This window comes from Chanodichthys erythropterus, chromosome 4, assembly GCF_024489055.1.
Source record: "Chanodichthys erythropterus isolate Z2021 chromosome 4, ASM2448905v1, whole genome shotgun sequence".
Classification (NCBI taxonomy): domain Eukaryota; kingdom Metazoa; phylum Chordata; class Actinopteri; order Cypriniformes; family Xenocyprididae; genus Chanodichthys; species Chanodichthys erythropterus.
The window spans coordinates 38,053,376-38,075,771 of NC_090224.1; the positions used below are offsets into that span (position 1 = coordinate 38,053,376).

The 22,396-nt window shown below is 38.6% G+C and overlaps 2 protein-coding genes across 2 annotated transcripts; one reads left to right on the forward strand and one right to left on the reverse strand.

Moving 5' to 3' along the window:
• The first annotated feature begins 2,136 nt into the window (after positions 1-2,136).
• On the forward strand, positions 2,137-3,606 carry gjb7 (gap junction protein beta 7). The gene has a single exon (XM_067384903.1). It carries the CDS (start codon positions 2,137-2,139, stop codon positions 2,914-2,916), a length of 780 nt encoding a protein of 259 aa, XP_067241004.1. The 3' UTR covers positions 2,917-3,606.
• Positions 3,607-4,393: 787 nt separating this feature from the next.
• On the reverse strand, positions 4,394-22,311 carry znf292b (zinc finger protein 292b). Its single transcript, XM_067384888.1, has 8 exons — positions 22,144-22,311; positions 13,991-14,145; positions 13,816-13,894; positions 13,505-13,640; positions 13,167-13,369; positions 12,778-12,914; positions 12,471-12,612; positions 4,394-12,380 (listed from the first exon to the last, which is right to left on the reverse strand). The coding sequence occupies exons 1-8, from the start codon at positions 22,303-22,305 to the stop codon at positions 5,412-5,414; spliced, it is 7,983 nt and encodes a 2,660-aa protein (XP_067240989.1). The 5' UTR covers positions 22,306-22,311; the 3' UTR covers positions 4,394-5,411.
• Positions 22,312-22,396: the final 85 nt, after the last annotated feature.

Sequence of the window (22,396 nt, forward strand, 5' to 3'; positions counted from 1 at the left end):
CGGCAGGTGTATTTGACTATCAAATAGCATAGAGAAGCTGCTCTCGCATTCACAGAGCCAGAGACGACGGGTAGTACGAGGGAATCAGACTACATGAAAGGCAAGTACTTCCGTATTATATTAAAAATGTAAGTATTTTACATGCTTGTGCATACTTGGTGAAAGAAGCTCATTCTGATTCTGAAATTGATTGTTTTGCTAACATTTCTTTTAATGTTATGTATTAAAATGTAATATGTTTTTTTTCTTGGTTATGAGAACATTCTATTTTATCATTCTTTAAACAGGAACGTTACTTTTGAATGTTGTCTGAAACATTTTTTTAAATATATAAACATTACTGGGAGAATTTTTGTTCATAACTTTGAGAGAACCTTGCCAGAAAGTTAGCCAAAGATCTGAGAACGTTCCCTGTCAGCTGGGTTGACGATCCTCTGAAAAAGTGTGTGCAACATGAATAACTTGATAACTGTCGAAGAGTTGCTCTCATAAGCAAATGTGACATTAAACATACTGCGAGTTAATGATTCACTAAAATAAAGGTTTAAAAGGGTTTTTTTGCAACAATGCCATAGAAGAGAACTGTCTTTGGTTCCCCAAAGAATCTTTCAGTGAACATTTTGGTAAAGGAAAAATTTTAAAAACATTTTAATAATCCAAAGAACCTTTTGTGCAATGTTCCAAGAATGTTAAATTTTCTATCAAATATATACTATGTTAATTTTTTATATTTTCTATAAACCATCAATGTGAATAATGAACATTTATTTAAAAGTGTAGTTAGAATGTTTACTATTAAAAAAAATATTATTATTATTTTTTGGTTCCCCAAAGAACCTTTCAGTTCTTAGTTCTTGAAATAACATTTAATTTTTTTTTTTCCACTATTAAGAACATTTTTGCAATGGAAAGTTTAAAGATCCTTTATTTTTGAAAATGTAGTTAGATTGAGTTTTTTTCCTGATTTGCCATTAGGGGATTTCGCACTGGCTAGTTAACTCAGTTTAAGGAACTAGCCACTAGGATAGTTCCCAGAGAATTAATTTCTCCCCTGGGCTATGTTCCTGGTTTCATTCGCACCGGATATAGGAACTCTGAAGCCGCCAACAGTGGCGTCATTTACATATGCTAAAAACTGACTTTTTAAAATACCGGGTACCGGTGTTTGACATGCGTTTGTCCAATCAACTTACACTGATAGTTCCTATAGTGCTGGTTTAGACCCTACTCTGAATTAGAAGCTAATTTAGTTAATCCAAATGGAGTTCCTAGAGCTAAAATTGTTTCTAGTTCCTGCGGTACGAACACGGCAAAATCAGGGTACTTCAGCCAATAATCCCCAAAATCCTTTCAGTTATCAGTTCTTAAAATAACATTTGAATGATCTTTTTACACTTTAAAGATCCTTTTGTGCAATGGAAAGTTTCCATGGATGGGTTGTTCATGGAACCATCAATGTCACTAAAGATCCTTAATTTTTGAAAATGTAGTTAGAATGAATTTTTTCCTGATTTGCCATTAGGGGCTTTCGCACTGGCTATTTAACTCAGTTTAAGGAACTAGCCACAAGGATAGTTCCCAGAGAACTAACTTCTCACCCAGGCCATGTTCCTGGTTACATTCACACCGGAAATAGGAACTCTGAAGCCGCCAACAGTGGCGTCATTTACATATGCTAAAAACCGACTTTTTAAAATGCCGGGTGCCGGTGTTTGACATGCGTTTGTCCAATCAACTTACAGTCACGTCATTGATAGTTCCTATAGTGCTGGTTTAGACCCTACTCTGAATTAGGAGCTAATTTAGTTCCCCCAAATGGAGTTCCTAGTAATAAAATCGTTCCTAGTTCCTGCAGTGCGAACACGGCAAAATCAGAGAACTTAAGCCAATGAACTATGAAAAGGTTCCTCCAGTGCAAAAGCCCCCATTAAAGAACCATTTTTTTGGGTTCCCCAAAATCCTTTCAGTTATCAGTTCTTAAAATTGCCATTTTAATAATCTTTTTCCACTATAAATAACCTTTTGTGCAATGGATGTTCTTCATGAAACCATCAATGCCAATAAAGAACCGTATATGGTGAGTGGAAGGGATTTAACTCCTAGTTTCCTTCTGATTCCGCAGCAGCCCGATGAAACATGAACTGGGGATTCCTGGAGAATGTGTTAAGTGGGGTAAACAAGTACTCGACTGTCGTCGGACGGGTTTGGCTCTCCATCCTCTTCGTGTTCCGCATCCTGGTGTTCGTGGCCGCCGCAGAGCAGGTGTGGAAGGACGAGTTCAAAGACTTCATCTGCAACACGCAGCAGCCGGGCTGTGAGCAGGTTTGCTTCGACCACTTCTTCCCTATCTCTCAAGTGCGCTTATGGGCCATTCAGCTCATCATGGTGTCCACTCCCTCACTCCTCGTGGCTCTGCACGTGGCTTACAGGGAGCACAGAGAGAGCAAGCACAAGAGGAGGCTGTACCAGGACAAAGGCAGCATCGACGGAGGGCTGCTCTTCACCTACATCATGAGCCTGGTCCTCAAAACAACCTTTGAGGTGGCTACTCTACTGGCTTTCTACTTTCTGTACAGTGGCTTCCACGTTCCCCGGTTGCTCCAGTGTGAAGAGAGCCCCTGTCCCAACACCGTGGACTGCTACATCGCAAAAGCCACGGAAAAGAAAATCTTCCTTTACATTATGGGCTGCACGTCTATACTGTGTATTATGCTGAATGTGGTGGAGATGGTGTATATCATATCTAAACAGTGCTGGAAGTGCTTCAGTAAGAGGTACGTTCCTGTGCACGACAGATGTAGCCGGCCTCCCTCCACGTTCACTCTCGGCTCACCACAGCCGCTGTCCGTGTCGAAGGAGGAAGGGCTTCATTCTGCTCCGGCTGGGAAGGAAAGCCTCACGCTTGCTGCTGCATGAACTCTTGGGACTGTTTGACTTGTTCATGCTTACCAAACCTGTTACTTCCCACTGAAGGCACAAATGCAAATAACTTATCATATAGTCATGTGTATAGCTATGATAGAATGAACTTTTAAAGAGGATGAGAAAACACTTCCCATACTTTTGTTGTACTATATATACCTTTCTTGTCATTTGAGTAGAATCTAGGCAAATTAGACAGACGTCATCATGCCCTCATTCTCGCAAACCATCAACAAAGCTACTCAAGGTCAAAGAACATACAAGCCAGAAGGCATTAAATACAAGTTCATTTGAAGCAAAAGTGTGTTTCTTAACAAGTGTTTTGTGCTGAGAATCAAATAATTTATTATTTTCATTTAGCATATTGTTGGACCTGTAAAGCTCATGGTAATGTTAATATATTTTGGCATGATAAACAATTGTGGTACTGTCTAATGCAATACCAGATGAAAAGCACTGGGTTAGACTTTACTTACAAGTACTGTTTCATTTAATATGTCTAAAATAAACATCCTTGTCGGATAATCATGGTGGATAAGTGTGTCACTAGGAAAAAGTCTAAAAACAACCATTAGACATGGACTGATTGATACAGAAGAGTCTCATTCACCCCTGTGTGATTATAAAATATATTCATCTATCAATGTATTATAAACAATTTATGTTTTTATATGATATCATTGCTTTTATACGGAGCGAATCATACTGTATTTTCTATCCCCTAAACAACCCTCATGGCATTTTTAGAATTTATATAGAACGCTGTTGAGTATGTTTAAACTGTTCAACTTAAACCTATTATGCAAAATTCACTTTTAGATGGTGTTTTAATATGGGTCAGCAGTGTGTACATAACCACCCTATAATGATAAAAATCCACCCATTCCTTTCTTTTAATCCCCATAAAACCTCAACAGTCTCATTGAACAAGCCATTTTCATTTTCTGTATCTGATGTCACATTGTGCAGGTCCCACCCACGAATGCTGACATAACATAGTTTCCGCCCTGAGCGAGTTGTACAGTGTCCGCCTTTGTCTTGACACTGGAGCAGCTGTAGCAACAAGATTGTCTTGTAAGCGATTGAGGTGTTTTGTTGTTGGATGTAAGAGTGAACAAAACGGTCTTCATTTATTTGTCATATGGGCCACTGCAGATGCACCGGATTAGTTTTGAAGGGAATTCGCCACAGATCTAATATACACATGCAATTTCTGTCCCTACTGTTTACATTCACAGACATAACCGACTGTTTATGTAAACTTTGTGTTTTGACATAACTTAGTGTGTATTTGACAAGCACAATAAAATGTGAAAGACAAGTTAGTTTAATACTCATGAGATGTGCCGACTGACAGCCAGCTTTCTGTTCGTGTGCTTCAAATGCATGCACTCAGAAAATTATAAATTAGAAGTTTAAACTGATATAGCTTTAAAACGCATGGAAATAATAAACATTCATGATGAAGAACTGCACTGTCTGTGAGCATGATCGTAATATAAATAATCAAAACCAAGCAGATGTCTTGTTAGAAAGAGGGCAGGGAGCAGCAGCTTATTTGCATTTAAAGGCACATGCATAAAAAACTTTGCTTGCACTCATAAACGGGTCTTTACAACATGGTATAAATAATGATGTGTGAGCTATTTTGAGCTGAAACTTCGCAGACACATTCTGGGGACACCTGAGACTTAAATCTTGTATAATGAGACAATTTAAATTTAAAAAATTCATAATTTAAAAACCATGTTTACAACAATGTCCCTGTAATTCTAAGCACAACCATGTATACAAGAACACAGCATTATATTATCGGCCACCCTAATCTGTACATAAGATTATCACAGCTCAAAATCCCGTTAGTGTGCCTTTAAGGACGAGTCCAACACCGAGTAACAAAACGCAAGCTGTATTAAATTGGTTGCTATTGATTAACATACAGACTGCTGGTGGCAGTAGTTGATCAAAGAGCCACACACAACATTATTGACAAATTTCAGATTTACAAGGTAAACAGGACCAAAACAGTTACGAATTATACACAGCACTACATAACATCAGAATTGATAATGATTCACTTTCAGCTGGATAGAAAAAGAGTCCAATGGAATATTAAAAAGTACGAGTCTATACAATACTCAAAAAGAAAAAAAAAAAATTCAACTCCAAAGGCAACAGAAATGTGCTGAACAGCTTCATAAGGACATACATGCTTTAGAGGTATTTCATCATCTACTGCAACTATAAAGTGAGCTTAACATACACAGTTCTGTTAAGTAATAAACATCGCACTAGGGACCTTTAAGATAGTGGCTGTAGTGTTTTCAGATCATAGAACATCCCCACAGCTCCTTAACAAGCAACAATTCATTCAGCATTCATGTCTGAATAGACAAACTTCCAGTTAAAACTAATGATTGGGCACGGGTTTGCAGCAAGTTCACCAACCTTATCCTGAGTTCAGACAACATGACACAAGGGTCTGTGCACTAGTTATGTTTTTCAAGGATCACTGTGGGACGCAATTCATGAAGCTGCTTAAGAAGAATTTCAAGGACACCAGAAAAAACTTTTTGCACCTCAAAAGTGACATTGCCTAGTGAGGTCAACTTTTGGGGATTTTTAAATTCAACAAGTTTCAGGACCTCTCTCGAGTGCAATTGCGCATCAGCTCTTTTGCACACAACTGTCGCGGTTTTTAGGTGGAAAGCAGTCTGCAATCTTTTATGTGCATTTCCGTTCAGAGGTACCGTTGCCTTTCTCTTCTGGGAAGTATTCGATTGCTGGAGAAACTGAAGAAAGGACACCTCAAAACCCATGGGCTTGAACGAACTTAGTGGTGTATTTTGACCAGACACATCTTCCTGTGTCATGGTAGTGGTGGAGGACATGGAATCGGTGTTCATGTCCACATAATTTACTTCAGAACTCCTTGCAGTCCTCAATCTCGTTATCCTTTTAGGTCCGAAGCACTTCTTTACACCCTGGCCCTTGCGTGGACGTCCCCTCCGTCGTTTAACCACCACTGATATCTCCGAGCATGTGTCTGTAGAAGGCTTGGCATCAGACAGATCAACGTCCTCTGTGCTTTCTTTCTCAGAGGTGGGCTTTGAGAACTCTGATTCACTCTGGCTGGGCTCAGCGACTTCATCATTCTCAGTCGTCTCAATGGAGCTCTCCTCTGACTTATCAGTGTCATCGCTTCTGGAAGCGATGCGCTTATATCTGGACCGGGGTATCTTTTTACAGTATATAAAGTTGCTCCTCTGTTCTTCAAGGTACTGTTTTGGGAGCCCGTGCTGAAGATAATGCTTCATGATATTTCGCTCAGAACTGGTCACCGTTTCGCAACCCTTTATCATACAAGCATACTGCAGCTGTAACCGTTTGGTGCACATGGCAGAGGCTTCTTCTTGCGTTTTCAAAATGGGTTTCCCATATTTGGTCCAATTGTTTTTTTTAGCTTTTCTCTTTTTAAGAGCTACCTTCTTAAGAGCTTCCTTCTTAAGACCTACTTTCTTAAGAGCTACCTTCTTAATGGGTTTCTTGTTAGTCTCTCGGTTTTCCTTCTCGACAACATCAATTTCATACTTCCTGGGACGACCAAGTTTAACCCCACTCCCACCTTCTCGTGGGTTTATGAGCAGCCGTTTGTACCGGTCTTGGTGTTTCTTCATGGTGTGCCGCAGTAGATTTGACCGTGTGCTATAAGCGCATTCGCATCCATCCACTGGACATCTGAACATCCCTTCCACGGGGACAACTTTTGAGAGATTGGTTTCTTTATGCTCTTTGTCAACATGGCTGATATATTTCCAGAAAGCAGTGAAGGTCTCTGAGCAGTCTGGCTGATCACATTGAAACCTGCCCAGGTTGATACTGCACATCATTGCTCCTGCTTTCTCAAGGGTTAATTTGTGGAGCTGAAGGTAGTGCTGGAGTAAGTCTGGAACTGACTGAAAAATGCAAGAACAGTCTTTGACTTGACACCTGAACTCATCCACTTCCGTTATGTCTGCATCTAATTTGTCTTCCCCCTCCTCATTTCTATCCTTGTCCTCGACCTCCTCTTCGTTTTGTTCATCTTGAATGTTGACCTCAAATTTAGGCAAAGCAGACTGATGCACAGCTTTATAATGTAGGATCAAATTGTGTTGGATTGTAAAAGCTGCCACACAGCCCTGGTGAACACAACGATAAGGTCTATAAGGACTAAAAGCGTCATCCACCTCTGCTTTTTTCTCTTTTGTTTTTTTGGGAGATTCTTTTGGCTTTGCCACTCGAGGCTTGGTAGGTTTCGGCTTTTTGTCCAATGACTGATTTAATGTCTGTACTGCTGCTGTAGGATTCTGGGTAAAAGGGGCTATGGGCAGAATCTCTTTTAGTGGTGACACATGGGTTTGACCAAAAACAGAGGACTTTGGGGAAAACCCATTCGTGTTCTGATCCATTCTTGGAGTCACTGAAGAACGACCAGACACAATCACTGATGGCTGAACAGGCATCGGAGTTACTGTCTGTGTTCCCAGTGCAGGACTTTTGCCTTGAGGTACAAATACAGATTGCTTGACAAGCGATGGAGTGATGCAATGTAATATTTTGACATTTCCTTCTGTTTTGGAGACTGACGTACATTTAATAACTCTCTGCTGTTTACGTGCATCCACGCATGGAGTGATTTTAACTGGACTGGGGAATTCTGGCACTGGACAAGGGCTTCCTCCATCACTATCCAGGAGCCTAGGATTGGGCTTAGGCCTGATTTTCATCCTCTTTATTTCTTCCTGTGAAAAGTTATGAACTGACATATAATGGGCTTTGAGATTGGAGTTGCGTGTGAAGGCCTTGGAACATTTTTGACACCTGAAAGGGGCGACATTAAACTGGTCTTTCATTTGATTAAGCATTTTATCTGTGTAATTGTGGAGCTTGACAAGGTGTTTAAAAAGAGCATCTTTCGTCATGGCACTGTAATTACAACCATTTGTCTCGCATGCAAATGGCTTCACATAAATTGGTATCTCCTTGGGTAAATCATTGGACTCTGGCTTATTAGGCTGTGCAACACTCATTGCAGGATCAGTAACAGTTTTGGGAACCTCATTGATGCAAGCTACAGTTTTGATAACCTCACTGATTTCTCTGTCAAGGTCAAGATTCTCAAGAGCTTTTTGGAGTTCCAACACTTCATCCATCTCGGTTATGGGCATACTGTTGGACTGATCGTTGACGGCACTTCCCGAAGACACAGAAGAAACAGTGTGCATTAAACCATCATCTGGCCTCACGTCACTCAATTGTGAAACTGCCTCGACAGGGACCTTGTCTGCATTTCCCACAGGTTGTTGCTCACTTTGAGGTGCATTCTCAATCAAGTTTGAGGTATGCTGTGAATCCCCAATGTCAGGACTTGCAACAGACATTTGTGAGTAGGAACTGTCAACACTTGATCCACGAGGCAAACTGCTTTTTTTGTAAAGGTCTCCAGCCAATATCTGCTCACGTAGTCTTTCTTTGACACTCTTTTCAGACACAAGGTTTTGAGTAAGACTTGCCATGGCTGCCAGAAGTCCATCATTTGATAAGTCACTTGCACTGTCGGTTGTTTTTTCCTTGAGCTCTTTAATTTTGTTTAAAGTTTCAGCTTGAAGAATTTGATTGACATGATCTGATGAACCGCTATTCAGGCTGGATGTAGACTGGTCATCAGCCAATAATTGAGTAAGAAGAGGATCACTGACATCATCATTAAACAGGGTGTTCGACATCTCAGAATAACTCGCTGGTAGCTGATGTTTGACACTACCAGTATGCTGTATGACACTAGTTTCTGACATACGACTGCTCTGAGCATATGGAGCACAGGGGTTTGGAACCGTCTGCTGTTCTTGTCCAGAGCTCATACACAGATTTGACGTGCTTTGCTTTAACACTTCCCCCGACTGTGAGTCTTTGCTATTGTAGGTGCCATTGGCTTGGGGATAAGTGACATTTGGGAATAGTTTTGGATCAAGAGGGCCCTTATTCTGTGGCAGGTTGAAATATGAGGATGATGTTGGATGAGGAGAGTTAAGAAGATCAAGAAATGAGCTGGGGAGGTCTGCTGTCAGGTCAGCTTCATCAAATGGTTTGCAATGAGCCCGTTTTGACAAATGCCCTCCCAGAGATTTAGGACTCGGGAATTCTCTATAACATCTGCAGCAAATGAACTTGCCATCTTTAACAATTGCAGGCCATTTTGTTCTGCTGCTTCGTTTAACTCTTTTTTTGCCTTTATCACTGGACACATTTCCATTGTTATTCTGACAACTTTGAGAACTGGTGTTTGATGGGGGAGTTTCATTGTTAGGGAGTGGTAAACCTAAAGCTCTCTCCGACTTCACCGCACACTGAGTGTTGGTTACTGCAGAGAATTTATCTTTTGTTTGCTGCGTGTAATCTGCTGAAGACTCTTTGGAAACTGAATTGTTCAAACTGTCAGTGAAAGAGGGCAACATGGACATTTGAGCAGATCCCAAATTTGTTTCTACTACAGAATTAACGGCTAACACTACATTAGGACCCATGACTTGTTGGGGTGGATTGAGACTGCCAACTGAATGTAGACTTTCTTCTGAGGTGCCATTGAGTTTTTGAACGCATTCCGCTTGAGCTGGTGCTGGGTAAACTGTATTATTCTGCGGTTGTAGAGTAGTATAGCTCATACCTCTCTGCTGTCCATCCTCACTAGAAGCTGCATTCATGCGAGTAAAATGGTTGCTAGGAAGTGTGTTCATATTTTGGGTTATTGATTGAGAATTACATATTTGCTGTTGGAGTACTGAATTGTTCCTGGGGCCCCACACATGGTCTGCTGCCATTTGAGGCTGATTTGTACCATTTCCAAGCTGAGAGAGAACAATAGGATCTAATATATTGTCCATTTCATTGGTACGGATATGCCTTGGGGAAGCATTGACTTGAGAAGAGACAGAAGGATAGTTGGGGTTTGCACAGTTGGTTGGATAGGAAGAAGGCTGGCTAAGGGGATTCGGTGTCTGAACACCAGGGCCAGTGACTCTTTGGCCCAGCTGGTCTTGTGGATTCACAACTGTATTGAGGGTTCCGTTTACAGGAACAGATCTGAGTGTGGATTGGATTGCAACATTGTTCTTCTTTGCTAGCTTCCACTGTGTGTAAAATTCAGGATGAACAGCCCTCATGTGCTTAGTAACACTTCTGTAAGAGCTATAGTCTCGAGTACATGTTTCAAAGTGACATTTGTGTCTCTCTTTGTTTTTCACATTCATATCTACTGCTTTCACAGATTTGTTCTCCAATACTTGTCCATTATTTGGTACAGAAGCCATTTGTAGAGGAAGTGTCTGAGAAACAGGAGGAAGCATCTGACCCAATGAGACAAGTGGTGTTGTACTGTGGGAAGTCTGTGCTGGAGAGGTCATGTTGCTACTACACAGGTTCTGATATGATGTTTGAACCGGAGCTAAAGGATTAGGACTGTACTGCCGAAATACTCCATTGTTATTGTTGTATAATGGAGTAGTACCTGGATCAGCTGTCTGCGGCTGACCATCAGCTGGTGGGACAGGCAGAAAGTCCTCTAATACACTCTGGTATGAAGATGTAGATGGCATAGGATCTGAATCACTCATCAAGGCCTCCAAAAGAGATTCCTCCGGTCTATGCTGAATTAAGTGAGGCGTGTGAGTGCCCACAGCTGACTGGCCCAGGTGGTTATTGATCTGAGGGATATGCTGATGGATGGGATGTTGTTCAGGTTTACTTGTCCCAGATTGGGCACACTCTTGAGCAGAAAGTGTAAAAGCGCTATTTAGCATCTTTTCAACAGAATGCTTTATAGTCGGCATGCCAGATGGATGATCCACTTGAGACCCTGTGCCGTTGTCATTCAAATGGGTGACTGAGAGAGAGCCAGGCTGAGCAGAGCCTTGATCCATTTGATCAGAGTGGTCTGGATGAGGTTCTGCTGGTTGAATAATTTGACTGTCAGTGCCTTGGCCTTCCTCTTTTGCAACATGGACCTCTGCATGGAGGTCTAACTCAGACTGCGAATGAAACACTTTACCACAGTCTGGTGCTTTGCAGGTAAATGTTTTATAATGCTGTGCCTCATGGTCATACAGTTTGTAGGCTTCATAAAAAATCTTGCCGCAACCCGGAAACATACACTTAGCCTTGAAGACTGGGTGGTCTTTCTTATGTACGATAAGTTCGGCATTGGAGTCAAAGCTGGCTTTGCAATTAAGCTGTATGCAAATGTAGGGTTTGGTGCCACAGTGCACCTGGAGGTGATCATTTAGGTGATCAACACTGACAAACTGACGACGGCAATACTGGCACACCACTTTTGAGTTCTGCATTTCAAGGAAGCACTTCGCTTCCTCATTGTCGCCATGATCTTTCACATGGGCAACAAGATTTCGGAAATATTTAAATCCCCTCCTGCAGCTCTGGACTGGACAAATATTCCCTTCACAACCATTTTTGAAGTCTAAGCCATCAGAATCATTGGCAGCTCCATTACTAAGTTTGTTGGATTGCCCACCACTGTTATTTTTTGTCTTGGTCTTACGCACCTGATTTTCACTGCTTTTAGCTTTCAGGGCAGCTATGACAGGAGCAGCTGTTTTGGGGTTGGCTAACTGCTTACTAGTCTTCATTGCAGCGAGGCGCTCTTTGCAAGAAAGTTTAACATGTGATGCGACATGTGGTTCAAGAGTCTCTTTTGTTTCAAATGTCTCTAAACATATCGGGCAGCTGTAATGTCCATCTTTGAAGTGAGTCTGTGCATGACGCACAATTCGGTGACCAAGAAACTCCTTATCACATAAAACACAGTATTGCATGTAAGCCTGCCAGTTTCTAAACCTAGCTGAGACAAACCCTTTTTCTCTCAACTTTTTCATCTCTCTGTTTTTCTGCTTCTGATCTTCTATTTCATTTAGTTCATTAGTGGTATCCAAAAAACGCTGTGAGACATCCTTGAACTCCTCACTAAATATGCTGATGTCTTCCCCTAAGCCCTCAAGGTCACCATCGTTCAGTTCATCAATGGAGGACACAATTGAGGCCTCCTCCCCCATAAGACCTAAACAGTGGCGTTTTAATGCCTTCCAGTTCCAGAACTCAGGATCAAAAGGCCACTGGGTTTTGAGGACTAAAAGGAGCTCACAGCGCAGTGAGTTTGGTACCGGTAGGTCTTCCTCGTCTAGCTTCTGGTCTGGCTCATTGTAAAGAGTTTCCACTGCATAGTAAGAGTCCACGGTTGGCTCCAGAAGAAACTCTGTCAATTGGCAGGCCCTTTTGACCTCCAGGTCAGAGGGTAAGAGGCAGGAAATGGTTTTGCAGACAGTGGCCTTGGTGCTTCCTTCGCACGATTCCAATCGCAGAGCTCGTATGCAGATCTCAACACAAGTCGAAAGTCCAACTTTGTCCATCTATGGATTTGGAAAATGAGTATTTAGTATTTAAAACATTTGATCATGTTTAAAATTAACAGCATGAAGTGAGAAACAGAAAAGGCTCACTTCTGACTGGATGACTTTGATGAAAAAGAGTAGGTGGAACACAGTTTTAGACAGAAATGACATCTGACGGCATCTGTCCAAAAAGCCTTGATCTGAAGGCTCTAATCGTTTGAGCAGTTTTCCCCAGAACAGAGTCAACTCCCTGCCAGAAAACACAATATTTCTCAAATTATTTAGAAACAGAACACTTTAAATTAAAAGTCCTTCTTAAAAAAAAAACATATTTATCATGGTTAAAGCAAATTCTTATTTGTCATTTCCCAATTCTACATTGATTTTACTAGCATTGGTCACATTTGTGACTTACCAAGCACAGTAGGTATCCTCCTGTAGAATTTGACGTGTTAAAAACCCAGAACACAATGTAAATGCAGCTTTCTCATCACCATCAGCCTCAAGGTTACAAATCATCTCTAAAGCATCACGACAGTCCACTTTTGACAGCTGAAAGGGAAGGGAAAGAAATTGCAGATGTAAACTTTATATTTGTCTTTGGAATTATTAAAATCTACTCCAAAGGCCTTATGACAACAATAATCAAGTTCAAGTTCGACTTCACACTTTTTTTTAACAAATTTGAACTGTCATTTAAGCTTTGGTTTATGATCCTTGAATACTATCATAAGTTAAATCTGAACAGGAATGGTAAAATGCAGAAACAGAAGTATAATTTCAGTAAACAGTCCACTATCTTACCTCTTCCATTACAAGTTCCTGTGGAGCAACAGTGCACAAACAAACCAGGTACATCTGCTTAAAGTGTCCTTTCTCCTGAAATTCAGAGAACTCAGCACAGGCCTTGGCCAACGATGCAGCCTGATCTACACAGCTCTCTTTGATCAGGTGCTTCACTCGCATCCTCAGAAGTGTTGGCCCTTCCAGGGTGAGGAACTCATGGACTAGAGAGAAAACAAAAAGTTTACAATGCTTGTGTAATACAGGTCAACAGGTTAACTCTACCAAACCGTTGGTTCTGTTGTCAGGTCATACTTGACAAAGAGAGAAACATTAATTTATGGGGTAAAGAGGAGAACCTTTCTCTTGCGGTGGCATGTCATTTATGAGAATGCCCGTCAATGTAGGATTGGTCCAGACCCCTTGCTCTCGTGCGATGGTGGCTAGAATGAGGAGATGACTGATTCCCTTCTCTTGCAGAAGAGGATGGGCGATCTACACAGACATGACAGCCCACAAAATAAACTTAACAGTTTAGAAAAAACCTACATTGCAAACAGCAAGCGTCTTATTTGTTGTTGACTATCAAGTTGGATACTTTACTGTAGAAGACAACAAAGCTGATTAATGCAAACACTAGTAACTAAGAACTTTAGCCTGTTAAATATACCTGGACAGATGACCTAAACCTGTCCCACAATGCATCTGGGATATTCTGGGGCATAGAAATCAGCAGCTCTGCACAACTCCTAGAGAAGAAAGGCAACAAATACTCATAATAAACTTAAGTAAAAACGAACAGAAAAAGAGAAAGAGAAGAAAAAGTCACTTAAGTGCATACTCACAGTGAGAGCCTTTCAAGCACAACCGGCACCTTTTCACACTGGGCAGAGAGGTACGGGGACGCCTGTGCAAAGCTCAGCAGTGCCTTGATATAAACCTCCAGTACTGGTAACGGCTCCTCCTCAATCCTCCACAGACTGGCATACTCCACCAATGTCTGAAAAGAGCACAAAAGTGATTTATGCATTCTGACTAGGATGGTCAAGTTCACTTTTGGCTGATGCGAAATGCAATATTACATTGATGTTACATGTATCGGATTGATCTCATATGCTTGGGTAACGCATACCCAAGCACTTCTGTTTATTGGTGTACATTCACTCACGCTGTGCATACGGCAAACACTGACTCTTACTGGGTTATTTGAAACAATCAGATTCATTTTATAGGTTTATTTTTCAAAAACATTGATAAAAGTTTTATTATCGTAATGATTATTCAATTTCTGTAGTATTTCTTACTACATGTTACATGTTAAATAAAAGTATTGCACCACAAAAGTTTTATTTGCATCCTCTTTCAATTGTTTGAAATTTGCTTCTTTGTTCACCAGTCATTTGTAGGCATTTGTAAGTGTATAAAAAAATATTAACAAATGTTTAAACTATGAAAATACTATTATTTATTCATTATCATCATTTATTATTTCTCAAGGTTCGATACCAAGTACTATCACAATGACTCTTCTTGTTTGGAAGTGTAATTTAGGATTTATACACATTTTTACCAATAAATTTCCATGAATTCTGAGGCAAATATTCATGACCTAATGTTACATGAAAGTCTATAGATGCATGTAAAATATGTATTTTTTTTTAAAGATTTTTTTAAAATTACAATTCTCTCACCTACACCCTTGTAGGTTTGCTCAATGTTTGCTCAATCTATGTTTGTGTCTTTACAATGTGTAATTTTATTTTTTTATTTCTTAAAACGCAGCACAAGGAAGTTTGATTTCAAAATTTGAATTGAATTTACAAACAGCCAATAAACAATCAAATCACAATCAGTCTCACAAATAAATACAGTACAATAAAAATATAAATTAAAGTTTTAAAATAGGTTTAACAGTAGTATTTCAGTACAGAAATTGAATAGTCTTCACCGTAAATTCACTGTAAATTAACCCTTTCCCCACCATTGATGGATTTTCTGGCTTTCCGTGAAACAAATTTCCATGACCTTTCTAAAACTTAAAGCTTAAAATCACGTTAATGCAATTAATTTTCAGTTTAGCGCATTAAAAATATTTAATATAGTTTCTCTCAATCGCTTTGTGCCAATTTTTTTTTTCTCAAAACAATAAGATCTCTGAACAGTTAGTTTCTTGTTCACATCAGATTTGAAATTCTTACCAATTTAAGCAATTGCATGTGTTTCAACAATTTGCACAATATCTAAATGCACATGACTTGTTAATCAAAACTGATTCTCAGTGAAACTGGGAAACTCTTCACAACTTTCTAAAAAGTTTCATCGTGTGAGCCTCCACATGCAAAATGATCCATTCAGTTATCAAAATCTGACAGACATCCATGTATACGTCTTTCATACCATGGAAAGTTTATAATGTCTGCTAAATTGGCAAATGGTCTGCCATTGTAATGAAATATGAATCGCACCATCTTACCAATCAATCAAAAGTTTGGAAGCATACAGTAGGTTATAAGGAGTTTGTCCAGCAAAATCACTACCATCTTTGAACATGCAGGAATGTCTAAATCTCTAAAGAGCAACAGCAGTTTATTTTTAGTAGAAATGGGATACATATAAACTAAAAATACACAGTTGCTTGTTGTGGAAAAGCAAGATATGTAAGAATGTGTGGTGTTAGGGGGAAGACACAATTAAATATGTAAAAATGAACAAGCAACTGAATTTTCAGTTTACATGCAACACATTTCTACAAATATGTGCTATATAAATAAAAACATTTGGTTCCACTTTATATTAGGTGTCTTTATTTACTAACATTTAACTGAATAATTTAATACAATTCACTACATACGTTTTACATTGTACTTATATTTTAAAAAAAAACATGCAATTACAACTAATTAAATCTAGAATTACACTGTTGATCTTCCCTTAAACCTACCCATACCACCAAACCGGTCCCTAACCTTACCTGTATCCACCTCAATAGCAGCACAACTATTTTCCAATGCAATATGAATACAATAAGTAGTTATGGACACCTAATATAAAGTGTGACCAAATGTCCAGTTTCATTTTGAGTACTACAGTATTGACTTTTCCTAGTAATTTTTTACTTGCTGCTGAAATCTGTATCTTGTGTGAGACACAAGAGCATTCGGCCAGACAAAACTGACATTCTTGTATAGTGCAGAAAACAGACAGTGTCAACTAAAAAGTAGAAAATGCATGCAATTTGTATATAACAAAATGTTTGACCGGTGTGCCTCACACAATAACAAAAACTCTGTATTTTGGTGGCATCGGCCAATTTACTGACACAAAAACTAGGTTTAAAAGCATAAATGAAATGTTTTGGTGAGCAACTACATTTTGCCCACATGTGATGGAGTTCTGATGTTCCAGCGAACAGTTGTGACAATTGAGCTTACAGTTTAGAGAATGTTTAGACTGTTTTGAAAATGTGCCAAAGCGATATTGTTAATGGCGAGTATCCTCACAAGCAATCTTAAATGAGTTAAAAAGTTAAATGTAAAGAGTTGTGAGAAAATAGGATGTGTCACATCTGGCTCTTAAAGCCTAATAAACCTGCTGCTGTCTGTCATTAACGTTAATTAAATTCACAACCAACTTATAACGTGCATTAGGGTAATTTGCGTCGTTCTTTCTGCACTCTTTTTATTTTAGTAAACATTCATCAGACAAATGTTTTTATGTCTAGTGCTGTCACAGGTACCAGTACTTTCGTATCAAGTTCATACTGAAATTGTAAAAATGTTACATGCTTATGTACTTATTGCATTATGCTGTCTTGAAGAGTGAATAGAAGATTAGAAAATGTCACCAGAACTAAAAGACATGATGATTAAAGTTACACAATCTGCAAGAATAGTGAAAAGTACTTTACATTTCTGTACCTGAAAACTACTGTTAGACCTGCCTGAAAAGCACTTTATTTACATTATATCTTTATTGTATTATATTTATTTGTGCAATAATTTGATTATTTGTTTTTATTTTATTACTGATTGTTTACTTGTCTTTAAAAATGTAGATTACTAATTAGGGTTGTCAAACGATTAATCACGATTAAATGTTTGTCTAATATATGTGGGTGTACTGCGTGTAATTATTATGTATATATAAATACAAACACATCCATGTATATATTTGAGGAATATTACACAAGTATATGTATCATTTATATTTTTATATAATTATATATAAATACTTTTTACATAAATAACATATTTCTCTTAAATATATACATTAATTTGTGTGTATTTATATATACATATTTACACACATTACTCACACATATTATGCAAACTCAAACTTTTATTTTGTATGCGATTAATCGTTTGACAGCCCTAGTTACTAAAATTATACAAGTAAAGCTAGCAGTTTTAGCCTTGGTATCGAAATTGGAGAAGAGGATTTAGAATTTTAGTATCTAAAATGTTTCATGACTGGTAAAAAATAGTTTTGGCTGGTAAACTTTCTTAAAGGATTAGTTCACTTTGAAGTGAAAATTAGCCCAATCTTTACTCACCCTCAAGCCATCCTAGGTGTATATGACTTTCTTCTTTCTGACGAAGACAATGGAAGAAATATTAATATCCTGACGGATTCAAGCTTTATAATGGCAGTAATGCGTTACCAAATGAGTATGAGCTGAAGAAAGTGTCTCCATCCATCATAAACATATCCCCCATTTTTTTTTTTTTTTTTTTTTTTTTTTTAACACAAGTGCATCGCTTCACTTCAGAAGGCCTTTATTAACCCCCCGGAGCCGTGTGGGATATGTTTATGATGGATGGATGTGGATGGAGACACTTTCTTCAGCTCATACTCATTTGGTAAAGCATACTGCCATTATAAAGCTCGGATGCGTCAGGATATTTATTAATATTTCTCCGATTGTCTTTGTCAGAAAGAAGAAAGTCATATACACATAGGATGGCTTGAGGGTGAGTAAAGCTTGGGCTAATTTTCATCTGAAAGTGAACTAATCCTTTAAGTCACTGGCTGGTGTGGCAGAAAGTTAGTTTTAGGCTCTGGTTCTGAGAGCATTAAACCACTGCTGCTACGCTTTAAAACTACACAAACATGCCTAAACCCCAGTGTCTTTCTCTAGTACATATACACACGTCTCATCAAGAGTGTGATCTGACTCTAAAGGTCAAAGGTCATCATCAGGGGTTGGAGATCTTAGTAAGACCCAAGCAGACACTGCTGCATTTATTTCTGAAACACAATCAATCCTGCCTGTTTTGAAATCAGAGATGTAATGGCCGCGAGGTGTTTGAGTTAAGGCACTACAGCTAAAAACACTGTTTTATGCACTGGTCAATATTGAGATTTTGGGCTATTTGGCTTTTTATTATGTGTTGTTTCAGACTTGAAAAAAAATACACTTAAGTGTTAGTTTGAATGCTCTTTATCTATTTGCATTTTATTCCTAAAAACATGGTGAAATGTTTTTTTTTCTGTCTATTGACTATTTTCTGATTTATGGAGTGATTCAGATAACTTCTGCAATTGTATATTTGTGCATATTTAATTAGAAAATGCATAATGTATGCAATGCTTAATGTAATATGTAAAAATCAACTAGGGAATATGGTATTAACTTTTTTAAAACCCTATTCACCTGGAGTATCAAGTGTTAAAAACACCAACAGCAAACACTAATGAATCCACAATGGACCAATACTAAAGCTGACCGCAAAGAGAACAACTAATAACTATAATATATACAGTCCAGTCCAAAAGTTTGGAACCACTAAGATTTTTAATGTTTTTAAAAGAAGTTTCGTCTGCTCACCAAGGCTACATTTATTTAATTAAAAATACAGTAAAAAACAGTAATATTGTGAAATATTACTACAATTTAAAATAACTTTTCTATTTGAATATATTTGACAAAGTAATTTATTCCTGTGATGCAAAGCTGAATTTTCAGCATCGTTACTCCAGTCTTCAGTGTCACATGATCCTTCAGAAATCATTTTAATATGCTGATCTGCTGCTCAAGAAACATTTAATGTGTACAATTGTACAAAATTTGTGTGTTCAATATTTTTTTTCAGGATTATTTGATGAATAGAAAGTTCAAAAGAACAGTGTTTATCTGAAATCTAATCTTTTGTAACATTATAAATGTCTTTACTGCCACTTTTGATTGATTTAATGCATCCTTGCTGAATAATAGTATTCATTTCTTTAATTTCTTTTCAAAAAAATAAAAATTAAAATTCTTCCTGACCCCAAACTTTTGAACGGTAGTGTATAATGCTACAGAAGCTTTGTGTTTCAGATAAATGCTGTTCTTTTGAACTTTCTATTCATCAAGGAATCCTGAAAAAAAAAAAGTACACTGTTTTCAACATTGAAAATAATCATAAATGTTTATTGAGCAGCAGATCAGCATATTAGAATGATTTCTGAAGGATCATGTGACACTGAAGACTGGAGTAACGATGCTGAAAATTCAGCTTTGATCACAGGAATAAATTACTTTGTCAAATATATTTAAATAGTACACAGTTATTTTAAATTGTAATAATATTTCACAATATTACTGTTTTTTACTGTATTTTTAATTAAATAAATGTAGCCTTGGTGAGCAGACAAAACTTCTTTTAAAAACATTAAAAATCTTAGTGGTTCCAAACTTTTGGACTGTACTGTGTATATATACAGTATTTTAAGCATTCAAATATTAATGCTTTCAAAGCCTTTAAGGACATCATACAGACCCATTTCACTGTGATTACAAGTTAAGCATGAATAAAAGATGCTTGAGTTTATACAGTAAGTGAAATGAGTACTGAATAATAAAAGACAATTACACCATAAATCACAATTAGAGTATGACTATATTGTATATTTATCATAATGTGTTCAACCTTATATATAATGCAGTAGTCTTTGTTAAACACCTAACGAGTGATCATCAGTTCCACACAGGGAGATATAATACACTGATCAAGACACAAAACAGCAATGAAACGCGATCAATACTGGCCGATATGCAAAATCTGGGATCGGATCGGTAAATGAATGAGTGCAAACAGAGGTTATGTGTTAGTAGACTTGTGTTAGTCTAGAAAGCATCTGCTGTAACAGTTCAGCTTCTTCAACAGCAGCTTAATCAGCACTTTACACGCTTACCCCGAGTTAAGAGAACATGAGCCACATTACGGTCTTTCAACACACTGACATCTATATATCATCGGGAAACAGAAATATAGGTCAGTGGACCTTCAGAGCAAAAACAGGAGCAACGACTCACTGCAGAGGCTGAGACACACTGAACGCAGGAAAACCAGAATATAACTTACGACTCAGGAAGAGCTTTACAGGCAAACAGTAAGTGAACTTAACTTCTTTTGTCAAAGGATTAGTTCAGAATTAAAATTTCCTGATATTTACTCACCCCCGTGTCATCCAAGATGTTCATGTCTTTCTTTCTTCAGTGGAAAAGAAATGAAGGTTTTTGAGGAAAACATTTCAGGATTTTTCTCCATATAGTGGACTTCACTGGGGTTCAACGGGTTGAAGGTCCAAATGTCAGTTTCAGTGCAGCTTCAAAGAGCTCGACATGATCCCAGACGAGGAATAAGAGTCTTATCTAGAGAAACCATCGGACATTTAATAGCAAAAATAAAAATTATATACTTTTTAACCACAAATGCTCATCTTGCACTGTTCTGTGATGCGCCACACATGACGTAATCATGTTGGAAAGGGTGAAAAACTCAACTTCAAAATTGTCCGACATCGTTGTTTTACCTTTTTTTAGTAAAGGCCATTTGACTTAGTGTTTACAAAGTGAATGTCAAAGACTATCGGTACGTCCGCCTACGTCACGCCTGACCCTACCAACGTGATTACGTCATGTGTGGCGCATCACAGAACAGTGCAAGATGAGCATTTGTGGTTAAAAAGTATATAATTTTTATTTTTGCTATAAAATGAGTGATGGTTTCTCTAGATTAGACTCTTATTCCTCGTCTGGGATCATGTAGAGCTCTTTGAAGCTGCACTGAAACTGACATTTGGACCTTCAACCCGTTGAACCCCAGTGAAGTCCACTATAAGGAGAACAATCCTGGAATGTTTTCATCAAAAACCTTCATTTCTTTTCCACTTTAGAAAGACAAACATCTTGGACGATATGAGTAAATTATCAGGAAATTTTAATTCTGAAGTGAACTAATCCTTTAAGTTATGGTGACAAGGTAGATGGTGATGTGCAGCTAGTAATTAATTGTTTATGTTGGTCACATGATGATGCATAATCTGCATATAATTATACATTGACAGATTATGGTGAGTGACAGATTAAAATGCCGCTGCACATTATAATCATCAATGCACATCATTATAGATCATGATGACAATGAAATGCTGCAAGATTATAGAGGGTCTGTCACTGTAATCTGACACTCACTGCACATCACCATAATCTTACTGCAGTTCATTTAATAATGCAGTGATTGGCATTAATTACATATTTTGGTGATATGTGCTGTTAATAATACATTATAATGATAATGATGATGTCCTGGGTGTGACATGATGTTGTGCAGGAACAGTGTAGGATTATGAGAAGTTGATTATAATGCTGTTCTGGGTTATTGATAATGATGTGCAGTGATTTATAATACTGTTCAGGGTTATTGATGATGATGTGCAGTGGCTACAGATGATGGCGATGAAGATCAGGCTCTGGTTCTGCAGTTGTGCGCGCGCTGCGTGCTTGTTTACAGTCCTGCGCCTGATGCACACAGGCACTGATTGAGCCACAAAAACGACGCCGAATAACTAACAGACCCTCTATGAACACGTTAGGATAGCAAAGCTGTGTCTAAATTCGTCGAGCATAGTCAGCAGCGGGATTACTGCACTACTGTCGGTGTGTGTGAGTGTTTATGAGTGCAGCTAAACATTGTTGTGCCACACGCAGAATTACGGGACAATCTGCGCTCACCTGACAGAACTCATAGCAGTACTGTGACGCACGCTCGTCGGGAGACTCCTGGCTGTTTTTCAGAGCCGCTGCTATGTCCTCCAGTCGCGTTGTGAGCGCGTTTAAAGCGCTGGAAGGGTCGCTCCGCTCGCTGCGGTCCTGCTCGGCCTCCTCGTCCGCCATCTTCACTTCCAATTCCGCCGCGTACGCACAGCGCGTCACGTGACGCCATTTCACCGTGCGTGCTGACGTACTGGGCAAGTCACATGACCTT

What these genes read in the sequence shown, in the direction of transcription:
- gjb7 (XM_067384903.1), top strand. Translation starts at nt 2,137, where the DNA reads ATGAACTGGGGATTCCTGGAGAATGTGTTAAGTGGGGTAAACAAGTAC.
- znf292b (XM_067384888.1), bottom strand. Translation starts at nt 22,305, where the DNA reads ATGGCGGACGAGGAGGCCGAGCAGGACCGCAGCGAGCGGAGCGACCCT. An exon ending in CATGCCACCGCAAGAGAAAG is followed by an intron (nt 13,370 to 13,504) that starts GTTCTCCTCTTT and finishes TTTTCTCTCTAG; the next exon opens with TCCATGAGTTCCTCACCCTG. An exon ending in TCAAAGTCATCCAGTCAGAA is followed by an intron (nt 12,381 to 12,470) that starts GTGAGCCTTTTC and finishes CCAAATCCATAG; the next exon opens with ATGGACAAAGTTGGACTTTC.